The sequence below is a fragment of the Aquarana catesbeiana genome, linkage group LG02 (genome assembly GCF_042186555.1).
Source record: "Aquarana catesbeiana isolate 2022-GZ linkage group LG02, ASM4218655v1, whole genome shotgun sequence".
Classification (NCBI taxonomy): Eukaryota; Metazoa; Chordata; class Amphibia; order Anura; family Ranidae; genus Aquarana; species Aquarana catesbeiana.
In genome coordinates this window covers 382,397,376-382,415,751 of record NC_133325.1, presented here as the reverse complement: position 1 = coordinate 382,415,751, position 18,376 = coordinate 382,397,376, and the positions used below count along the sequence as shown (strand labels likewise).

At 42.0% G+C, this 18,376-nt stretch overlaps 1 protein-coding gene and 1 long non-coding RNA gene across 2 annotated transcripts in view; one reads left to right on the top strand and one right to left on the bottom strand.

Annotated features, from left to right (window-relative positions):
- Positions 1-18,376, bottom strand: part of VPS53 (VPS53 subunit of GARP complex) — a 270,995-nt gene that overhangs the window by 80,211 nt on the left and 172,408 nt on the right. The window contains exon 17 of the mRNA XM_073615146.1: positions 5,044-5,122. Within this exon, the coding sequence (XP_073471247.1) occupies positions 5,044-5,122 (79 nt within the window). The remainder of the gene's footprint in view (positions 1-5,043; positions 5,123-18,376) is intronic.
- Positions 1-18,376, top strand: part of LOC141128082 (uncharacterized) — a 178,950-nt gene that overhangs the window by 152,409 nt on the left and 8,165 nt on the right. The window lies entirely within an intron of this gene.

The following is an 18,376-nucleotide window of genomic DNA, read 5'->3' as shown; positions in this document are numbered from 1 at the left end:
GCCTGAAGAGGCTCCAAAGAGGACCAGGGGGGCTCAGTAACCTCTGCAAGAGGCAACTTAAAGGCAGAACGAACCATCTCAGTAAGAGTCTGGATCAAAAGCCTCTGCGAATGAGAGGCAGACATCAACTGGATATCTTCTTGTCCAGATTGCTCAGAAGCAGACTCAACCGCCAGGCCCTCCACAGAATCCTGAGTTTTTAGCTCTTCCCCATCCTCAACCCATTCCTGCTCCAATGTCTAACAGATCACTTTATTTCTTCAAATGCATAGGATTACTGATTCTCTCGACCTCCTCAAGGCCTGGAGCACATATTTGTTGGCGAGTAAATGTTGCACAAGCCTGGATGTGGCTTACGCTACATTCTTCTGCTGATTGGCTGTCTACATCTAAATGCTGCGGTCCGTTGACTACTTTGCTGCTCACCGTATTAACACCCTTTTTTTCTTTACCGGACAGACGAAGAAGAATCCCCCCTTTAGGGTGACTTTGTTTTCATGTTGTTTGGGGGAAAAGCCTATAGTGTGTGGGACTATGGGCAGGGTGGGGAGGAGAAACTTTCAGGGAATTTTTACTAATCTGTGACACTTCAAACTGAGATTCTCTTTTCTCTTGCTTTGGTTCTGTTTTCAAATTTTCTTTTTTTTTTTTTTTAACATGCAAAAATTATCTGTTTTATTCATTGCAGAATGTATGTGCTAATAGTCACCCTTTTTCAAAATGTCTGAGGAGGAAGCTGATTTATGTTGCCTCTGCGGACCCCTCGTCGTCACACCTTAACAGTCAGTGTATGCTGTTCTATAATTATCAAGGCAAGTCGAATACAAAATCTTAATCTACTCTCTTGGAATATGCGGGGCCTTAATTCCAAGATTAAACGAGCACTGGTATTTAATATATACAAAAACATAAGCCCCAAGTCATTTTTCTACAAGAAACCCACTTGGTGGGATCCAAAATTCTTGCTCTTAAACAAGCTATTATAGGTCACGCCTTTCACTCCCTGTACTCTAATTATGCTAAGGGGGGTCTCAATACTGGTGTCCAAATCTTTAACATTAATAAGACCATTTTTACAGACCCATTCAGGAGGTTTGTGGTGGTGGTACTCCTTATTAATGATTTGCCATAGACAGTATACATTCATCCACCGTTTATGTTGGCGGTGTGGGAGGCTGTGTTGATGAGGGTGCTGCAGGTGGCAGAAGGCCCAATTGATCTGGCCGGTGATCTGAACAATGTGCTCTCTCCTGAGAAAGATAGACTGAATGCCAAATCCAACTTCAGCTCTCCACTAGCGGCTTGTATGTCACAATATGGCATGGTGGAGGCCTGGAGATGGAAAAATCCAGATACTCTGGCTTATTCTTGCTACTCCTCTACCTACAATATGCTTTTGAGGCTAGATATGTGTTTTCTAACTAAGGATATTTTACCCAGGGTGGTGGCAGTACAGTATCTCCCGCGGGCAATTTTGGATCATTCCTCATTATTATTAACGTTGACTGTAGGTCATTTGTCAGGGTACAACTTATGGAGACTGAGCCCCCTGTGGCTGAAGGAGGAATATTTTGAAAGATCATCCGCCACCGCTATTGGTGATTTTTGGAAGCATAACATAGATGATGTTGCCTTGGGTGTCACCTGGGATGCATTTAAAGCTACCCTTAGGGCAGGGGTCTCAAACTGGTGGCCCTCCAGCTGTTGCAGAACTACAAGTCCCATCATTCCTTTGCCTATGGGACTCATGCTTGTAACTGTCAGCCTTGCAATGCCTCATGGGAATTGTAGTTCTGCAACAGCTGGAGGGCCACCAGTTTGAGACCCCTGCCTTAGGGGCTCTACTTCCGGGGTCATTAAGAAAATTAGAATGGAAAGGGAATGGAAACGTAAGGAATGTGAATAAGACCACGGCCAATGATGTTGAGGTTGAATATGTTAGAAATCCGTCTTCCTCCAACTTCAGGGTGTGGGGGGATTTTGCGCGACAATTAGAGCTGGTATTGGTGGAAAAAACTGCTTTATCAATCTCAACGAATTTTTGAATTTGGAGACAAGAATAGTAAATTGCAAGCTTATTTAGCTCATTTGCAACATGCACCTGTTTCTATTCCTCAAATTTATGATGAACACCAACTTTCCTCTGTGAGTTATGATACGGCAGAGGTGCAGAGTTTTTTTTAGATCTGATTCCGCTTACTGCTCTATCTCCAGAGGCAGCGGCTGGATCTCCCCATCTCTGTCCCGGAGATAGGGGAAGCGATACACTCTCTCCATCCTAACAAAACACCGGGTTTGAATGGATATCCGGTTGAGTGGTACTGTACGTAATAGGAATTCTTTGCACAAAAATGATTGGAGGTGTACAATGATGCCTTTGAGAAAGGTATACTTCCAGGCTCACTCAGAGAGGCTTTAATGTTCACTGTTCACGGTCCTGCAGTCGGCGGGACCTGAGCCTGACACACGCATTGTGGTGTCTTTAGACACCCATAAGGCCTTTGATTCTATTGAATGGCCTTATGTAATGGCAGTCCTCCAGTGGATGGGTTTTGGGCCTAAATTTATTGGTTGGGTGAGATTGCTGTGCCAGTCCCCTGGCTCGTCTAAGAGTGAACAATATCATAAATGACACTTTTGAAATTGGCAGAGGCACATGGCAGGGGTGCTCTATGTCGCCCCGGTTATTTGCCATAGCGATAAAGCCCCTGGCGGCCATGATTAGAGCAGATAGCACGGTTAAGGGCTGTACCTGGCAGATACTCAGGGTTCTCTCCCTCAAGCGCTGCATAGAATATCTAGTTATGGTACATATTCTGGGTTTAAGGTCAATTGGAGTAAATCAATTGTCTTCCCAGTGGACCCCCTCTTTATCCCCACGATACCCCCGGATGCTCCTTTGCAGGTGGTGACTAAGTTTCTTTACCTGGGAGTGGAGGTAAAAACTTATATCCCAATAATCTTACCCCCCTTGTACATCGCTTGAAAACTAATTAGCAGACTTGGTCCAAATTGCCTCTCAATTTATTAGGCAGAATAAATATCTTTAAAATTATATTTCTACCCAGATTTCTTTATATATTATGTAGGGGTGCAACGGATCTTCAGCGATCCGCGATCTGAACGGTTCACCCTGTTCGGATCGGTACATATGCGCCCCGCGAAGCGCGCCGCTGCCTCGGGCTTAGGAAAGGCAGCGGCTTCAGCCCAGCTCCGGAGCGGCGGCCATCTTGGTACACCCGGCGGCGGCGCGCGCTGACGTCATCACCCCTTAACCCCTCATCGTGGATCTGATCTGTCCGGCTTGGCGGCCGGCCGGCTTCTATTGGAAGATGTGGATATTATTACAGTGGGGAGATGTGGATATTATTACAGTGGGGAGATGTGGATATTAGTGGGGAAGATGTGGATATTATTACAGTGGGGAGATGTGGATATTAATGGGGGAGATGTGGATATTAGTGGGGGAGATGTGGATATTATTACAGTGGGGAGATGTGGATATTAGTGGGGGAGATGTGGATATTAGTGGGGGAGATGTGGATATTACAGTGGGGGAGATGTGGATATTGCAGCAGTGGGGGAGATTGTTGATATTACAGTGGGGAGATGACGTGGATATTACAGCAGTGGGAGAGATGTGGATATTACAGCAGTGGGGGAGATTGTGGATATTACAGTGGGGGAGATGACGTGGATATTACAGTGGGGGGAGATTTTTTTTTGTTGATTCGAAAATGATCCAAACCGTGACTCCTGATCCAAGGAACGATCCGAACCGTGTGTTTTTTGATCCGTTGCACCCCTAATATTATGGCATGCCCCAATCTATATCCCCAAAAAATTGTTTATTGAAATCAATGGGACAATCACCTTGTTCTTGTGGGGCTTGAGACCGCCCCGGGTATCTCTGGAAACCTTACACTTACCTAATGTGGAAAGGGGCTTAGCCTTGCCAAATCTCAAATGCCATTACTTAGAGGCCCAACTGACACACATCGACTGTTTTTTTCCGGACCTTGACATTGCCTCGGTAGCCGCTCAAGCTGCCTTGGTTCACTCCTATGAGGTGTTGAGTAATGTAATATATAGAAATGGCCCATATCCCGCTGCTGGAGCAGGCATCCCTAAACTTTCGCACAAAATCTTTCACCTATGTAGCAAAAAGATGGGGGACTCATCTTTGAATATATTGCCCAATGCCCCTCTCTGGCTTAATCCCCAATTAACCGAAGTATACAAAATATATAAATATATTTAAATCAGTGATGTCCAAGCTGCAGACGGAGGGCCAGATGTGGCCCTTTGCTTGCCTTTGTCCGGCCCTTGAGGCACTATTCCTTCTATTGACCCTAACGATGAGGCACCATTCCTGACACTGAAACCAACAGTAGGGCATGATCTCTTCGACACCAATTCCTGTTCCTTCCACAGACACTAGGGCATAATTGCTCCCACTGACACCATCGGTGGGGAATCATTGCTCTCACTGACACCAATGATGAGGCATTATTCCTCCTCCTACTGACCACATTTTTTAAATCCCACTGACCACCAAGCCTGACTCCTATTCATGCTGGGGCATTTTCTACTCTGACTGGCCACAGTCTGGCCCCTCTAAAATCTGAAAAACAGTAAAGTGCCCCTTTGTTTAGGCAGTTTGGAGACCCATGATATAAATAAAAGAATCTATAGATTGACCCCCTTCATAAATAATGACAAGCATTGCTGGGGTGGCTACCACATAATTAAACAGACAAAGAAAAGGAATCTGCATCATTGGCTTAAGCAAAATTAAGAAGAATGTGCTCCAGATAGGGAAAACAAGTTAAGGTCAGTGCAAAGTCTTGGGTATGACCAAGACTGAAAAAAAGGGGAGAATCTCTCGGTGGGGACAGACACCTTGATGGGCTAGGAAATCCACCCACTTTCTAGCCAGAATGAAATAAAAAAAAATATTCTGACATACCTTTGTCATTTCAAGATATAACTAAACTTATTGAACCTAGGCAGCAAGGCTAAACGAGCCATACTTGTACATACCTTGCTCATTGCAGTAAGTGCAGGATCACAAGCAGAATCTAAATCTTGCACAAGCAGCTGTATACTATTTGAAATTACACTGGAAAAGAAAGACAGTACATTTTATTATTTCACCAAGAAATGTTACATAATACTGAAAACGCAAATAAAAAATAGCTTGTTACCTGCCACATTATGTATACATTTTTAACTCATGTAGACCTATTTAAATGAGGTCTGTCAGGATACATCATTTACATATCTTTCATGATCAACTTATGGCACGTAAACCAAAAAGGCTAAAAAAATAATGATCCCATCCTGTTGGACGCCATATGATCCATCAGTACCTTCACTATTCATTAAACATGACATTAGTTATTCTGAGAAAATGAGTCATGCAAAACTAGGGTTGATTATAATGCACCTCAAAAATGGTGTAAAATAGAAAGCTGGTGTTTGACTATGTTAGGGGATTTTCATTTTAACAATCCTGACGAACAAACACATTTTCAGCAGTATAATAGAATTGGAAATATAAAGAATGGACACTTACATTGTACCCTAAATGACATATTCAGCAATGCTTTTGTATGCATGGCAATGATCTGTTGATCAATTGTGTCTGTCCATTCAAGAAATAAACAGTGATTTAGGGCCATAGTGGTTTTCCTACTAATATAATGATATATGAAGAAGGGTTTTTATATATTTGTACACTTCTAGAAAGTAAAATATGCAGATACACATACATTTTGGTACCTATTGTTGCAAGCTCACCTCTTTCAATGTAGGAACTACATCTAGAACCCATAATGGATGAGTTACAGGCAGCAACATACCAGATGAACGAAAATGTACCAACAGCTGCTAGATTTGTAAGAATGCTATATAAGGTCTATCAATTATTAATACCTGACCTATGCAATCATGATGGAAAGATGATACCATCTTTGATGGAACTCCTCATGATCTATCCAGGTATAGTTCAGATCTTTAAGGTTTTATTCTTAAAGTGGTAATAAAGTTGCTATTTAAGTCTCTTCTGTCATAGATTGTTCTCCTTGTGCGTCAGCACTTCTGATTTGTAAGTGTACACCAACCCCTTCATGCGCTGCTCAGTGTACAGTCATGATATAATGGTAAATTAACTCCTGTGCGCATGTTTGGGAGTTGCATTATCCAGACCTGGCTAATTTAGCAGCTCGAAAAATCAGAACTGGGAAGAAAATGACCAAAAGAAAATGGAAGTGCTGGTGACAGAGGGGATAGCTGACACTGCAGCACTGGAGGGGATCGCTTTGATAGGTAATTTTGCCATAATGTGCTAATATGCTGTGCATTAGGGCTGCAACTAACGATTATTTTCATAATCGATTAGTTGGTCAATTATTGTTTCGATTAATCGGATAATATGCTACAAAAAAGTATGATGTATAATTTAGTTAATATGTGAAGTTAAAAAAAAGGGCAATTTGGGGCAGGAGGCGGAGCCTAGCGGAGCAGACATGCATTGTTAGAGCTCCACACCGCTGAGGAGAGAAGAGAAGGACAAAGCGGAGCCTGCAGGCTCAAAAGGTATCCATTTGAACCTTTTTGCCCCAGGGAACAAACTGTGAAAGTTTGGGCAGGAAATATGGTACTGGGAGGAAACCGTGGCAGAAATAATAATCACCTCACAAAGAGCTCACAGGCACTTACTGCAGCTGAAGCAGCTCCAGTCACCTCACAAGATACAGCATCAGGGCGCTCTCACAGACAGAAAATGTCACAGCAAGACTCTCCATTTGAGTCAGATACAGAACAAATCCTCTCACAAACTTCTCCACAAGCCTCCTCAGTATCCCCAGTAATATTATTACAATTTGAAAAGATGCTTCATAAGGCTTTAAAACAAACCTCAGACCAAATAACAAAAAGCCTAACCAAAGAAATAAGAGAGCTGGGAAACCGCACCGCAGCCTTAGAAATAAAAATGGATGAAATTGAAATTACAACCCAAGAAAATATAACAGAATTGGAACAATTAAAAAAAGAGAATTCAATACTTCAAACTAAGCTCGAAGATTACGAAAATAGAGCCAGACGTTCAAACTTGCGCATAAGGGGAATACCTGAAACTGTGACAGACCTGCAATCTACTATTATTGCTCTATTACAAGAACTAAAGCCAGATATCCCTATTGAACGTTTAGAACTGGACAGAGTACACAGAGCCCTCACAGCCAAAAAGAAAGATGGACCCCCACGTGATATAATCACAAAATTTCATTATTACAGAACGAAAGAACAAATACTAATTGCTGCAAGAGAAAAAAAGGAACTTAATTTTCATGGACACAATTATCAAATTTTTGCTGACCTATCCCAACTTACTATTACTAAAAGACGATCCATGAAACCCCAACTAATGGAACTGCAACGCCACAACATTATGTATCAATGGGGCTTTCCCTTTTCAGTCAGATTTAACTACCAAGGTACAATTTACAGAAGCAGATCAGCAGATGAACTACAACAAACCCTTTTAAAATTAAATCTGACAGAACCCACAAGCAGGAACACTTCCACACGCAGAAAAATGGCATCATCTTCACCTTCAGGCAGCACCCAGAAAATTTCAGAACAAAATGGGAATCATCATTCTCACAAAAGAGGCCGTTATGCCACATCATCCATGGACCAAGAAGATTCAATGGACTGACATCCTAATTCCTGATATCTCTTCATTTATTATACTAAGAGATGGTTCTCTATAAAAAACCTGTATTTATAACTGAATGTAACTGCATTCTGATAGTCACACACTGTGTGGGATCATGTTACATTCCAGTTATATTTCTTATTACTTCTGATTCATATAGCCTTAGAATATATAAGTGAAATAAGGAAATTCTTGTTCAGTTATATATTATCAGGTAATAATAATAGATTTATTACTTTTTAGGACAAATATGTTCAATAATCCAGAAGTAATGGAAGCTTTTTCTTTCTTTTCTTAAAACAAATATATTATTACCTAACTAGTTCCTAGAATTATGTTTTTGTTTATTCTAATCTGAAGCAATACAACCTCAATTTTATGAGTTAACATATCTAAACAGTTACATATGAATAAAATATGTAATTGTTTACTCTAAAAGGGTTAAAATCCCAAAATAATTCAAACTATCTTCATCAATACCAAAGTTATTAACAGTACCTTTCTAACTGAATTATTTAGCCTAGGGCAAGACTAACCATATACAACCACCCTGGAATAAATAATTTCAACAAAAACTATATTCTGCACTCCAATTAATGAAACATCATTTTGATGTCTTTTGACATAGCACTTCTCTCCTGTAAGCGGAAGATCCGTGTACCCCCATTAGCCCTCCTCATTCTCCCAACCATATTATGTGGGAGTGTGACGAAGGCACTTATTCCCCTGAGAGAGATATTTATTCTCTTTCACGGGTAAATTGTGATTACTTGCAAAAAATAATTTATACAATGTATCATCTAATCTCATATGTTTTTTGTTTACTCTTTACTCCAGAATTCACTGGTTTCTTTTCTATCTATTCATCTCTTCAGTCCACACAGGTTGATCTGCGCAGTCAGCTCTGCATAACAAAAAGTAAGTCAAAACTATTTGATCTATTGCCATGGCACCACTGAATATACTTTCCCTGAATGTTCAGGGAATAAATGTCCCTCAAAAAAGGACCAAAGCCTTCCGTACTTTCCATAACAAGAAGGCTCACATAGTATGCCTCCAAGAAACACACTTCACCAAAGATTCTACTCCAAAATATATTTCTCCTTTTTATCAACAAATTTACACGGCTTCTGCCTGTACCAAGCAAAGGGGAACTCTAATTGCATTTCACCGATCCACACCATTCACCTTATCATCAGAAATTAAAGACCCAGAAGGTAGATACCTGATACTCATGGGTTATATAATGGATACAGCAATCACGGTGATTTCCTACTACGCTCCTAACAAACAACCTACACCATTCCTCTCACATATATTACAAGTGATTAATACACACAAAATAGGAACAGTGATAATGTGTGGGGATTCGAACCAGGTCCTCCTCCCATTTCTAGATAAATCACCTTTTACACCATCCAAAATAACCTCTAGATTACCTTTTTCTCAACTTCTTTCCAAATACAATCTGGTAGATTCATGGAGAGAAAGTAACCCAATGAAAAAGAAATTCACTTATTTCTCGCACCCTCATCAAACCTTCACCAGAATAGATCATATTTTTCTAACAATAGGAATGATACCAGAAATTATTGCATTAGATATAATTCCGATTCCGTGGTCTGACCATAATGCAGTATACACTACTATAGCCTCAGCCATACCAAAAGCGCATGACCCAACGTGGTACTTACCAGACATAATGCTCAAACACCCACTACATCAGATGGCCATTGAACAAGCTTTAAAGGAATACATATCAATTAATAATACAACAGACATCTCCCCAATAACACTGTGGGAAGCTCATAAGCCTGTCTTGCGTGGTACAATACAAAGACAAATGGCACTATTTAAACGGGAACGCAAAAATCTAGCAAAAAAACTAGAACTCAATTTTTTTTTTTTTCTCAAACAAAAAGTTTTATTAAGATTGAATAAGTGTATACAGTTCCAGAGCACATACAGCAGTTTACATGGCAGTAGTCACATCTTACATATGTATTAGGATAAGGAGCAAAAACGATATATAAAAATAAGTACAGAAAAAAAAAAAGGGGGTACATACTCCATTGCATCGGATAAAGAGAAAACAAAGAGGAGAAAGGAGAAAACTTAACCTCTCATCAGAAAAATCCTTCCGTGAGCCATCCACACTCCTCCAATGGATCATTTGCTTATTACCTCTTAGCATACTGGCTAATTATATAGTGCATAACATATATCCCATAGGAATTGAGGTCAATGAGGGCCGCTTTTAGAATAAGCGATCATATATCAAATCTATTGGCGCTAGACCTGGTGTATCCAACCATGGAGCCCATAGTTTCTCATATTTTTGTGTCGCTCCCCTATGCTGGTAAATAATTTTTTCCATACGGATTGTGGCCCCCATTTGTGTAATCCATTCTTGTACCGTGGGAGGACACGTGGACCTCCAGTGCCTGAGGATAAGTAGGCGGGCCTGAAACAAAGCTCTTCTGATAGCCTGTCTAAGGATATCCTCAGTCAGTAGATCGTCCACAATCCCCAGCAGACATGGCTTTGGATCCAAAGGTATCACTATTTGGAAAACTCTATTAATGGTGTTAATGACCTCGTTCCAATAGAGGTGCAATTTTGGGCATCTCCACAGGAGGTGTATGAGATCTCCATGGTCTCTGGAGCATCTGGTGCAGGTGGGATCAGTGCCCAAACCCATACGGGCCAGTCTAGTCGGTGTGTAGTGCACTCTGGAAATAATATAGAGCTGTGAGAGCTTTTGAGCAGCATTTAATGAACACGTGGAAACCGCCAGCAGGGCTTCCTCCCACTGTTCCTCCCCAAAGGAGCCAACATCCTGTTCCCAGTGGGACACGACCCTCAGAGGCGCGTCCCCTAGGAAAAGGTTCAGAAGCATGGTATAGCAGTCAGATATAAAACCTTTATAAGTGGTTATGGCAAGTAGGTGGTTGAAAATAGGAGTGGGTTGCAGGTTCCAAATATCGGGGCCCCTTTGTGCATCTATTGCATGTTTAAGTTGTCTGTAATAGAAGAGCATAGAGCCCGGCAATTGAAAGGCCTCCCCGAGCTCCGAGAAGGGTCTCAATTTACCGTCTCTAATTATGTGTACCATGTGGGACACCCCGTATTGTTGCCATTTGGGTCCGTAGGGTATTTTAGCTATTTCTGAATAGTGATTGTTTTCCCAGATGGGGCTATACCTGGTGAAGCCCTCCACCCCTTGTAGCATCCTGACCTTGTTCCAGATTTTCTGCATAAGTGCATAAGTTGGGAAAAGTTTATTAGATTTGTTATATTGTAAGGCCTCTAATCCATCCACAACCCCTCTCCTGGAAGTGAACCAGAGTATGTGGGCCGAAGGGTCTCTCAGGTTCATCTCCAGGTCCTCCCCGGGGCCCATGGCTCTAGCAATGTGCTGTAGTTGGGAGGCTAAATAATACACCCAGGGGTTAGGCAATGCTAAACCTCCATTGTCTTTAGGACGTTGTAGCTGTTCTAGTTTAATTCTAGGAGGCTTTGAAAGCCATATAAATGAACAGAAGAGGGAGTTGATGATTCTAAACTTTTTCAGAGTAATAACCATTGGAGAATTGTGGAGCACATATAGTAGTTGTGGCATAAGAATCATCTTTATTAAGTTTATTCTGCCTACTTGGGACAGCTTTAATTTACTCCACACTTTGACCCGATCCCGACATCTATTGATCAATGGGGTTAAATTAAGATTCACATAGTCTAATATATGGGCTGTAATCTGTATACCCAGATATTTGAAGGATGTCGAGACTGGTATGTCCTGCATATTTTGTTGGGTTGTGGGCGGGTCACGGTCCAGAAGCAGCAGAGAGGACTTGGTCCAGTTAATAACTAAACCTGAGTATTTCCCGAACTGTTTAATCACACTCATTGCCTCTGTCAGTGAGTTAGATGTATCACCCAGTAGCAGCATGGTGTCATCTGCATACATAATTACCTTCTCCTGAATGTCTCCGTATCTAAAACCCTGTATCAAGGGATTAGCGCGTACCGTAGCCGCTAGGGGCTCTATAGCCATAGCAAACAGGAGCGGAGACAGGGGGCACCCCTGCCTCGTACCCCTGTATAGTTTAAAGGGTGATGAAATCCTTCCTCCCTCTCTAATGGCCGCTATAGGAGACGAGTAGAGTAACTGCACCCACTTGATAAAGTCTTCCCCAATTCCAAATTTTCGCATCACTGCCCATAGATAGTCCCATTCGACGCTATCAAACGCCTTGTGGGCGTCCAGTGACAGCAACGCTCTATCTCCCCTATTGTCCGCCTGGGATTGGATATTGAGGAAAAGTCTGCGGAGGTTTATCGCGGTCGACTTTTGGGGCATAAATCCGGACTGATCCGAGTGGATTATACTGGATATGACTTTATTCATGCGGATTGCTAATGCTTTGGCTAATATCTTTACATCAGTTTGTAAAAGAGATATAGGGCGGTATGACCCCGGGTCGAGAGGGTCTTTATTGGGTTTTAGTATCAAAACTATATTTGCTCTAGTCATTGATTGAGGGAGGCTGCCACTCTGCTTCGCTGCATTAAATACCTTCAATAGACGTGGAAGTATAAGCTCGCCATATTGTTTGTATACCTCGATGGGGAGTCCATCGTCACCCGGGGCCTTGGAATTGGGGAACAAACTGGTCGCCAACTGCAGTTCCTCAACAGTCAAAGGGGCGTCAAGTTCCCCCCTAGCTGCCATTTGTAAACAGGGGAGCTGAATATTATCCAGATATTCGGTTAAGGAGTCTAGGGTATATGTTTGTTTAGACTCATAGAGGGAGGAATAAAATTCCACTAGTTCTGCTAAGATTTGGTCCGGGGCATTGGTCAGCCCACCAAGATGTGTACGTAAGGCCCCAATTGAGGGGGAAGTTTGATGGGCATGGGCAATGGTTGCTAACAGGCGTCCAGTGTGCTCCCCCTCCTCGTAATATGCTGCTTTATGGAAAAATCTCTTTCTCTCTGCTGTAGATGTCGCGATTTTATACAACGCATCTTGCGCAGAGAGCCACGCCTCTTTATTACTTTGGGTTGGATCTGTGATAAATTTGCTCTCCAGTTCTTTTGCCATGTTTTCAATTCCCTCCCTCTGAGCATGTGTCTTTCTCTTAACAGCTTGAATTTCAGTTATAAATAGGCCTCTCAGGACAGCCTTGAAGGCTTCCCAATTCACAAGCCATTGTTCGTCAGCCTCATGTAGGCGCCAAAAATCTATTATATGAGATTCTATCTGCTCATGGGAAGGGAAGAGACTCAGCCAAAAAGCGTTCATTTTCCATGGGGCTTTTGCCATCGTGGAAGGGGGGCGCACCTCTAGAGTTGCTATCAATGGGGAGTGATCCGACACACTCCTAAGAGCATAAGTCACCTCAGAGATGTGTCGTTCAGCTGCACTAGAGCATAGGCATAAATCTATCCTTGATAGTGATGCATAACTCTTTGAGAAACAGGAAAACTGTTTTACCCCCGGGTTTTTGGCTCTCCATGGGTCCCTCCATCCCACCTCCTCAATAAATTTCCCCAGAGCCGTGCGGTGCACTCCCCTCCCTCCCATCACAGGCGGGTGCTTATCTAGTACTGCGTCTGTATAATTGTTGAAGTCCCCGAAGACATACAGTGGCGTCTCCGGATACTTCATTTGGAACGTCACCAGTGACCTCAACACTAGATTATTGTACGGCGGGGGTACATATACAAATGCCAGTATACATTTAAAGGAAAACAATTTACAACATAAAAATACATATCTCCCCTCATCATCCAACTCAGAATCTAACTCTACAAAATCTATGGAGCCAGGTACCAGTACACTCACACCCCGAGAATAAGAGGTGTGAGTGGAGTGATATGCCTTACCCACCCATCTAAAATTAATGCATGACAGAGAATCAGTAGTAAGGTGGGTCTCTTGTAAAGCACATATAGCCGGGAGACGTTTCCTCAATAAGGATGATACCATCGTCCGCTTTAGGGGGTCCTGCAAACCCCGAATGTTCCAAGAAAGGACAGTTACTGTCGTCATTTTTGGGTGTCTAGTTGGAAAATAACAGGGTAAAGCAACATAGAGCCCCCCTGATTCCCACCCATGGGGGGGGGAGGGCCATCACGCAGTACCCGGCAGGGGCCAAGAAGTGATGTGACTGCCAATGCAAGAAAAAGAAAGTTACCGCTCTATCCAAGGACCGTAATACCTCGATTGCTCTGGAACAAACTTGTGTGTAGAAGTATCGTAAAACGCACAACGGTGAATAAATCGAACAAAAGTGCCTCTTCTGACCTGGATTATCCATCAATATGCACTTGTCGTATTGAAAGGCAACTTTTTTTTGTAATCCACGACACCGGTGTGTCAACTGATATACCGAAACTGTGTGGGACAACCGGTCCCTCCAAACAACAATGACATATTTTCTGGTACTTACTGGGAAGTACAATGCCATGATCCATCTTGTCATCGAACTCGCATTTTTGTAGAGAATGAATCAATATATGTTTCCGGCACAACCCTCCTCCGAGGGGAAAAGAAAGGGATAGATCCCTGGGCCTTTGTTAGGGATGTCAATCTATCTCCGCTTCTGGTCTCCTATCCTGACGAAGCTCATTTTCATTAGCATCTAGCCAATCCGCAGCCTCCGCCGGGTGTTCAAAGAAATATGCTCTGCCTCTCAATGTAACTTTGAGTTTTGCAGGATATAACATTGCATAAGAGGCTTGTACTCTCTGCAGGCGTTTTTTAATTTCCGAGAACCGCGCGCGGTTCTTCTGGACTGCAGCTGAGAAATCTGGGTAGAATGAAATCCGCGTGCCATTGTACTGGACATTCCTCTTTTCTCTGGCTAGTTTCAGGATAATTTCCCTGTCTCTATAATTCAGGAGACGGGCCAGTATTGGGCGGGGGGGGTTTCCTGGCGGGAGAGGTCTGGCAGGTATTCTGTGAGCTCTTTCCACCGCATACAAGTGAGTGAAAGCCTCCTTGCCAAATATTTCAGCCATCCATTGTTCTATGAATTGCGTGGGGTCACGGCCCTCCACCTTTTCCGGTAAGCCAACTATGCGCACGTTATTGCGCCTGAGGCGATTTTCAAAATCCTCAGCGCGGGTATCCGTAGCTCTTGCTAGACGTGTGGTGGATTGGGAGTCTCTAATCAGTGTAGGTAGTTTATCCTCAAGCTCACTTATTCTGCTTTCTGCAGCAGTGGTACGCTCTCGAATTTTCTGAATATCTTGTCTGATGAGACTAACCTCCTCCTTGAGGCCACCAAATCGTACTTGTAGATTGTTTACAGAGGCTGTACATTTGTTAACTGCTTTTAAAATGTCTGCCAGTGTGGGCTGTGCACCCCCCTCCTCCTCCTCATGTTCTTCAGGCTCATCAGTTATAGCCTCACTATCCTCTCCCTGTATCAACATGGCCCCTGCTCCCTGTGCTTCCATACATTCTTCCTCCTCAGTGCTATTAAAGTCAGGGCATTCATTTAGTGACTGTGCTGCATCTAGGCTTGGTTTTTCAGACAGTTTTTGAGCATAGTACCTCATGTCCTTAGGGTGATCAGTGGAGCCATCCTTAGAGCCTTTCAGCTGCTTGTGCTGTCCCTCCTTCAGCTTGTCACGTTTCTGTGTGGACGGCGGAGCGGCGCCATGTTGAGGATCCATCCTGGAGCCTTCTCCTCTCTGTCCACGGGTCATCATGCCCTTCTGGTACACCGGAGCGGGCGCGGAATGTGCCGGGGGTTCTCCCCGTTCGATCTAGCCGAAAACGGGGGTAATAGAGTGCCGGTAACCGGATCAGATCAGGATCACTGCGGGAGCTCTGTGACTAGACGTCTGCTCACATGCCGCGCTGGCCACGCCCCCCAGAACTCAATTTTAATGCAGCCTACATATCATTTCAAGATAATCCATCTCAGAGTACAAAATCTCATCTGGAAAAATCTAGATTGGAATACGATCTATTTCTCACTGAGTCAGTTGATAAATCCCTCAAACGCTCCAAACACAATTTCTACATGAATACAAACAAACCAGGTACATATTTGGCTCGGGCATTAAATTCAACTAACAAATCTTTCAAACCAATACGTTTGAAATTATCAAAAAATGTTTACACTTGTAATCCAGTTAAAATAGTCCATAAATTTCACTCACATCTCGCAACTTTATACAAGACAAACAATGAATTTAATCCTACAGAGGCTGAATCCTTCTTCTCAAAAATAACCTTACCTGAGTTATCTCAGAATCAAAAAAGCAGTTTGGATGAGCCTATAACTATAGATGAAGTTGCTAACGCCATAAAAGACCTAAAACTTAACAAAAGACCAGGCCCAGACGGCTACTCGGCTTTATACTATAAAACATTCTCAGAAATACTCTCTCCCATTCTCACTAAAACTTTTAACAAACTTCTAGATGGACATTCTTTTCGGCAAGAAACACTAATGGCAATTGTTTGTATGATCCCAAAACCCCTTTCTGATGATACTTCCTGTGTGAATTATCGGCCTATCTCTCTGTTAAACCTCGATATTAAATTATTAGCAAAAATAATAGCAAAACGCCTCAATAGCATTATAGGAAAGTTAATACATAGAGATCAAGTAGGCTTCATGCCAAATAGACAGGCAGGCGATAATATACGCAGGGCAGTGTTATTGGCACATATTGCTAAAAAACCGAAAATCCCTTTATGTTTTCTATCTCTCGATATTAAGAGGGCATTTGACACATTATCCTGGCAATATATGCAATATTCATTACAAAAATGGGGTTTTGGACCCCACTTTTTAACATGGATCAAAGCATTATATAATAAACCCAAAGCCTATATAAAATATGCTGGATACAAATCTGAAGCCTTTAATATCGAAAGAGGTACCCGACAGGGTTGCCCATTATCTCCCTTATTATTTGCCCTTATACTCGAACCCATGGCCCAATACATCAGAACAAACCAAACTATAACTGGCATTGAAGTAGGAGGTATTACACACAAATTATGTATATTTGCAGACGATATATTACTTTTTCTATCATCACCACAGGTCTCTGGTCCTAACTTAATACCAGCTCTTGATGGATTTGCAGCCCTATCCGGCCTTATGATTAATCCTAAGAAATGCCTAGTGCTTAATATTTCACTCACAAACATGGAATTGATCCCGGCTAGGGCTGCACTCCCATTCACATGGGCAGAAAAATCAATCCCATATCTTGGAATTCATTTAACAGCATCTCATTCTGACTTATTCTCAACCAATTATCCTCCTGTATTAAGACAGATCACAAATCTAATAAAACAATGGTCGCAACTTCCTTTATCCTGGATGGGGAAGATTAATGCAATCAAAATGACTATTCTACCCAAATTGCTTTATCTATTCAGAGTCCTCCCTATTCCAATTCCTTCCTATTTTTTGAGAATAGTACAAAAAAGAGCAACTTCGTTTATATGGGGCTCTTCTAAACCACGTATACCTATACACACACTACATCTTCCCAAAAATAAAGGAGGCCTGGGATACCCTAATTTTACTAACTACTACAGAGCAGCACATTTGACCAGTCTGTCCAAATACCATGCAAAACAGGAAATCCCATTATGGGTATTTATAGAGGCTTCAGAAAATGACCCTCTATTAATATCAAATTTATTATGGCTTGATCCTAAAGACCGCTTTAAAATTCATAATCCCATAACTAAACACTTCTTATCTCTCTGGGATAAACTAAAAACCAAATATCAGTTACAATCTCCACACAATCCTCTCCTTTCTTTTATCAGAAATCCGGCCTTTTATCCGGCATGGATCTACCCAAATTCTTTTAAAGCTTGGACAACATCAGGCATTCAGACACTAAATGACTTCATAGCATCTAAATCATTCCTTTCATTCCCATCGCTTAGAGAAAAATATGATCTACCAAACTCTGAGATATTTAGATATCTCCAAATCAAAAATTTCTATACACCATTCCTAAAGGGGGATACACCATTATCCCAATTATCCATTTTTGAATCAATCTGTACAAAAGATCCATTTGCTAAAGGTACAATTTCATCACTTTATAATCAATTATATGGAGTAGAAAATCTTAATAGACCCTCTTACGTTCAGAGGTGGGAGGAGGACCTGGGACGAACTTTAGAAGACACGGACTGGTCTAACATATGGCTCACATCTAAGTCATCTTCACCCAACATCTTAGCACTGGAGACAAATTATAAAGTCCTAACTCGCTGGTACCTTGTACCCGCTAGAGTGGCAAAATATTCACCTAATACCTCAGCTCTTTGTTTTCGAGGATGCCCAGAAATAGGCACATATTTACACATATGGTGGACGTGCCCAGTAATCCAAACCTTCTGGAAGGAAGTCTTCGTGATTGCATCTAAAATATTTAAAAAAATAATACAACCAGATCCATATTTAACTTTACTTAATCTAAAACCGGAATGGTTAACACTCTCTCAATTCAAACTAATGATCCAACTAATAACGGCTGCAAAACAAACAGTGGCCAAGGCATGGAAATCTCCTACATTGGTACTAGCAGAAACAATTCACAGAATGAATAATACAATGTCCCATGCTAAGATGGTAGCCATCGATCAAA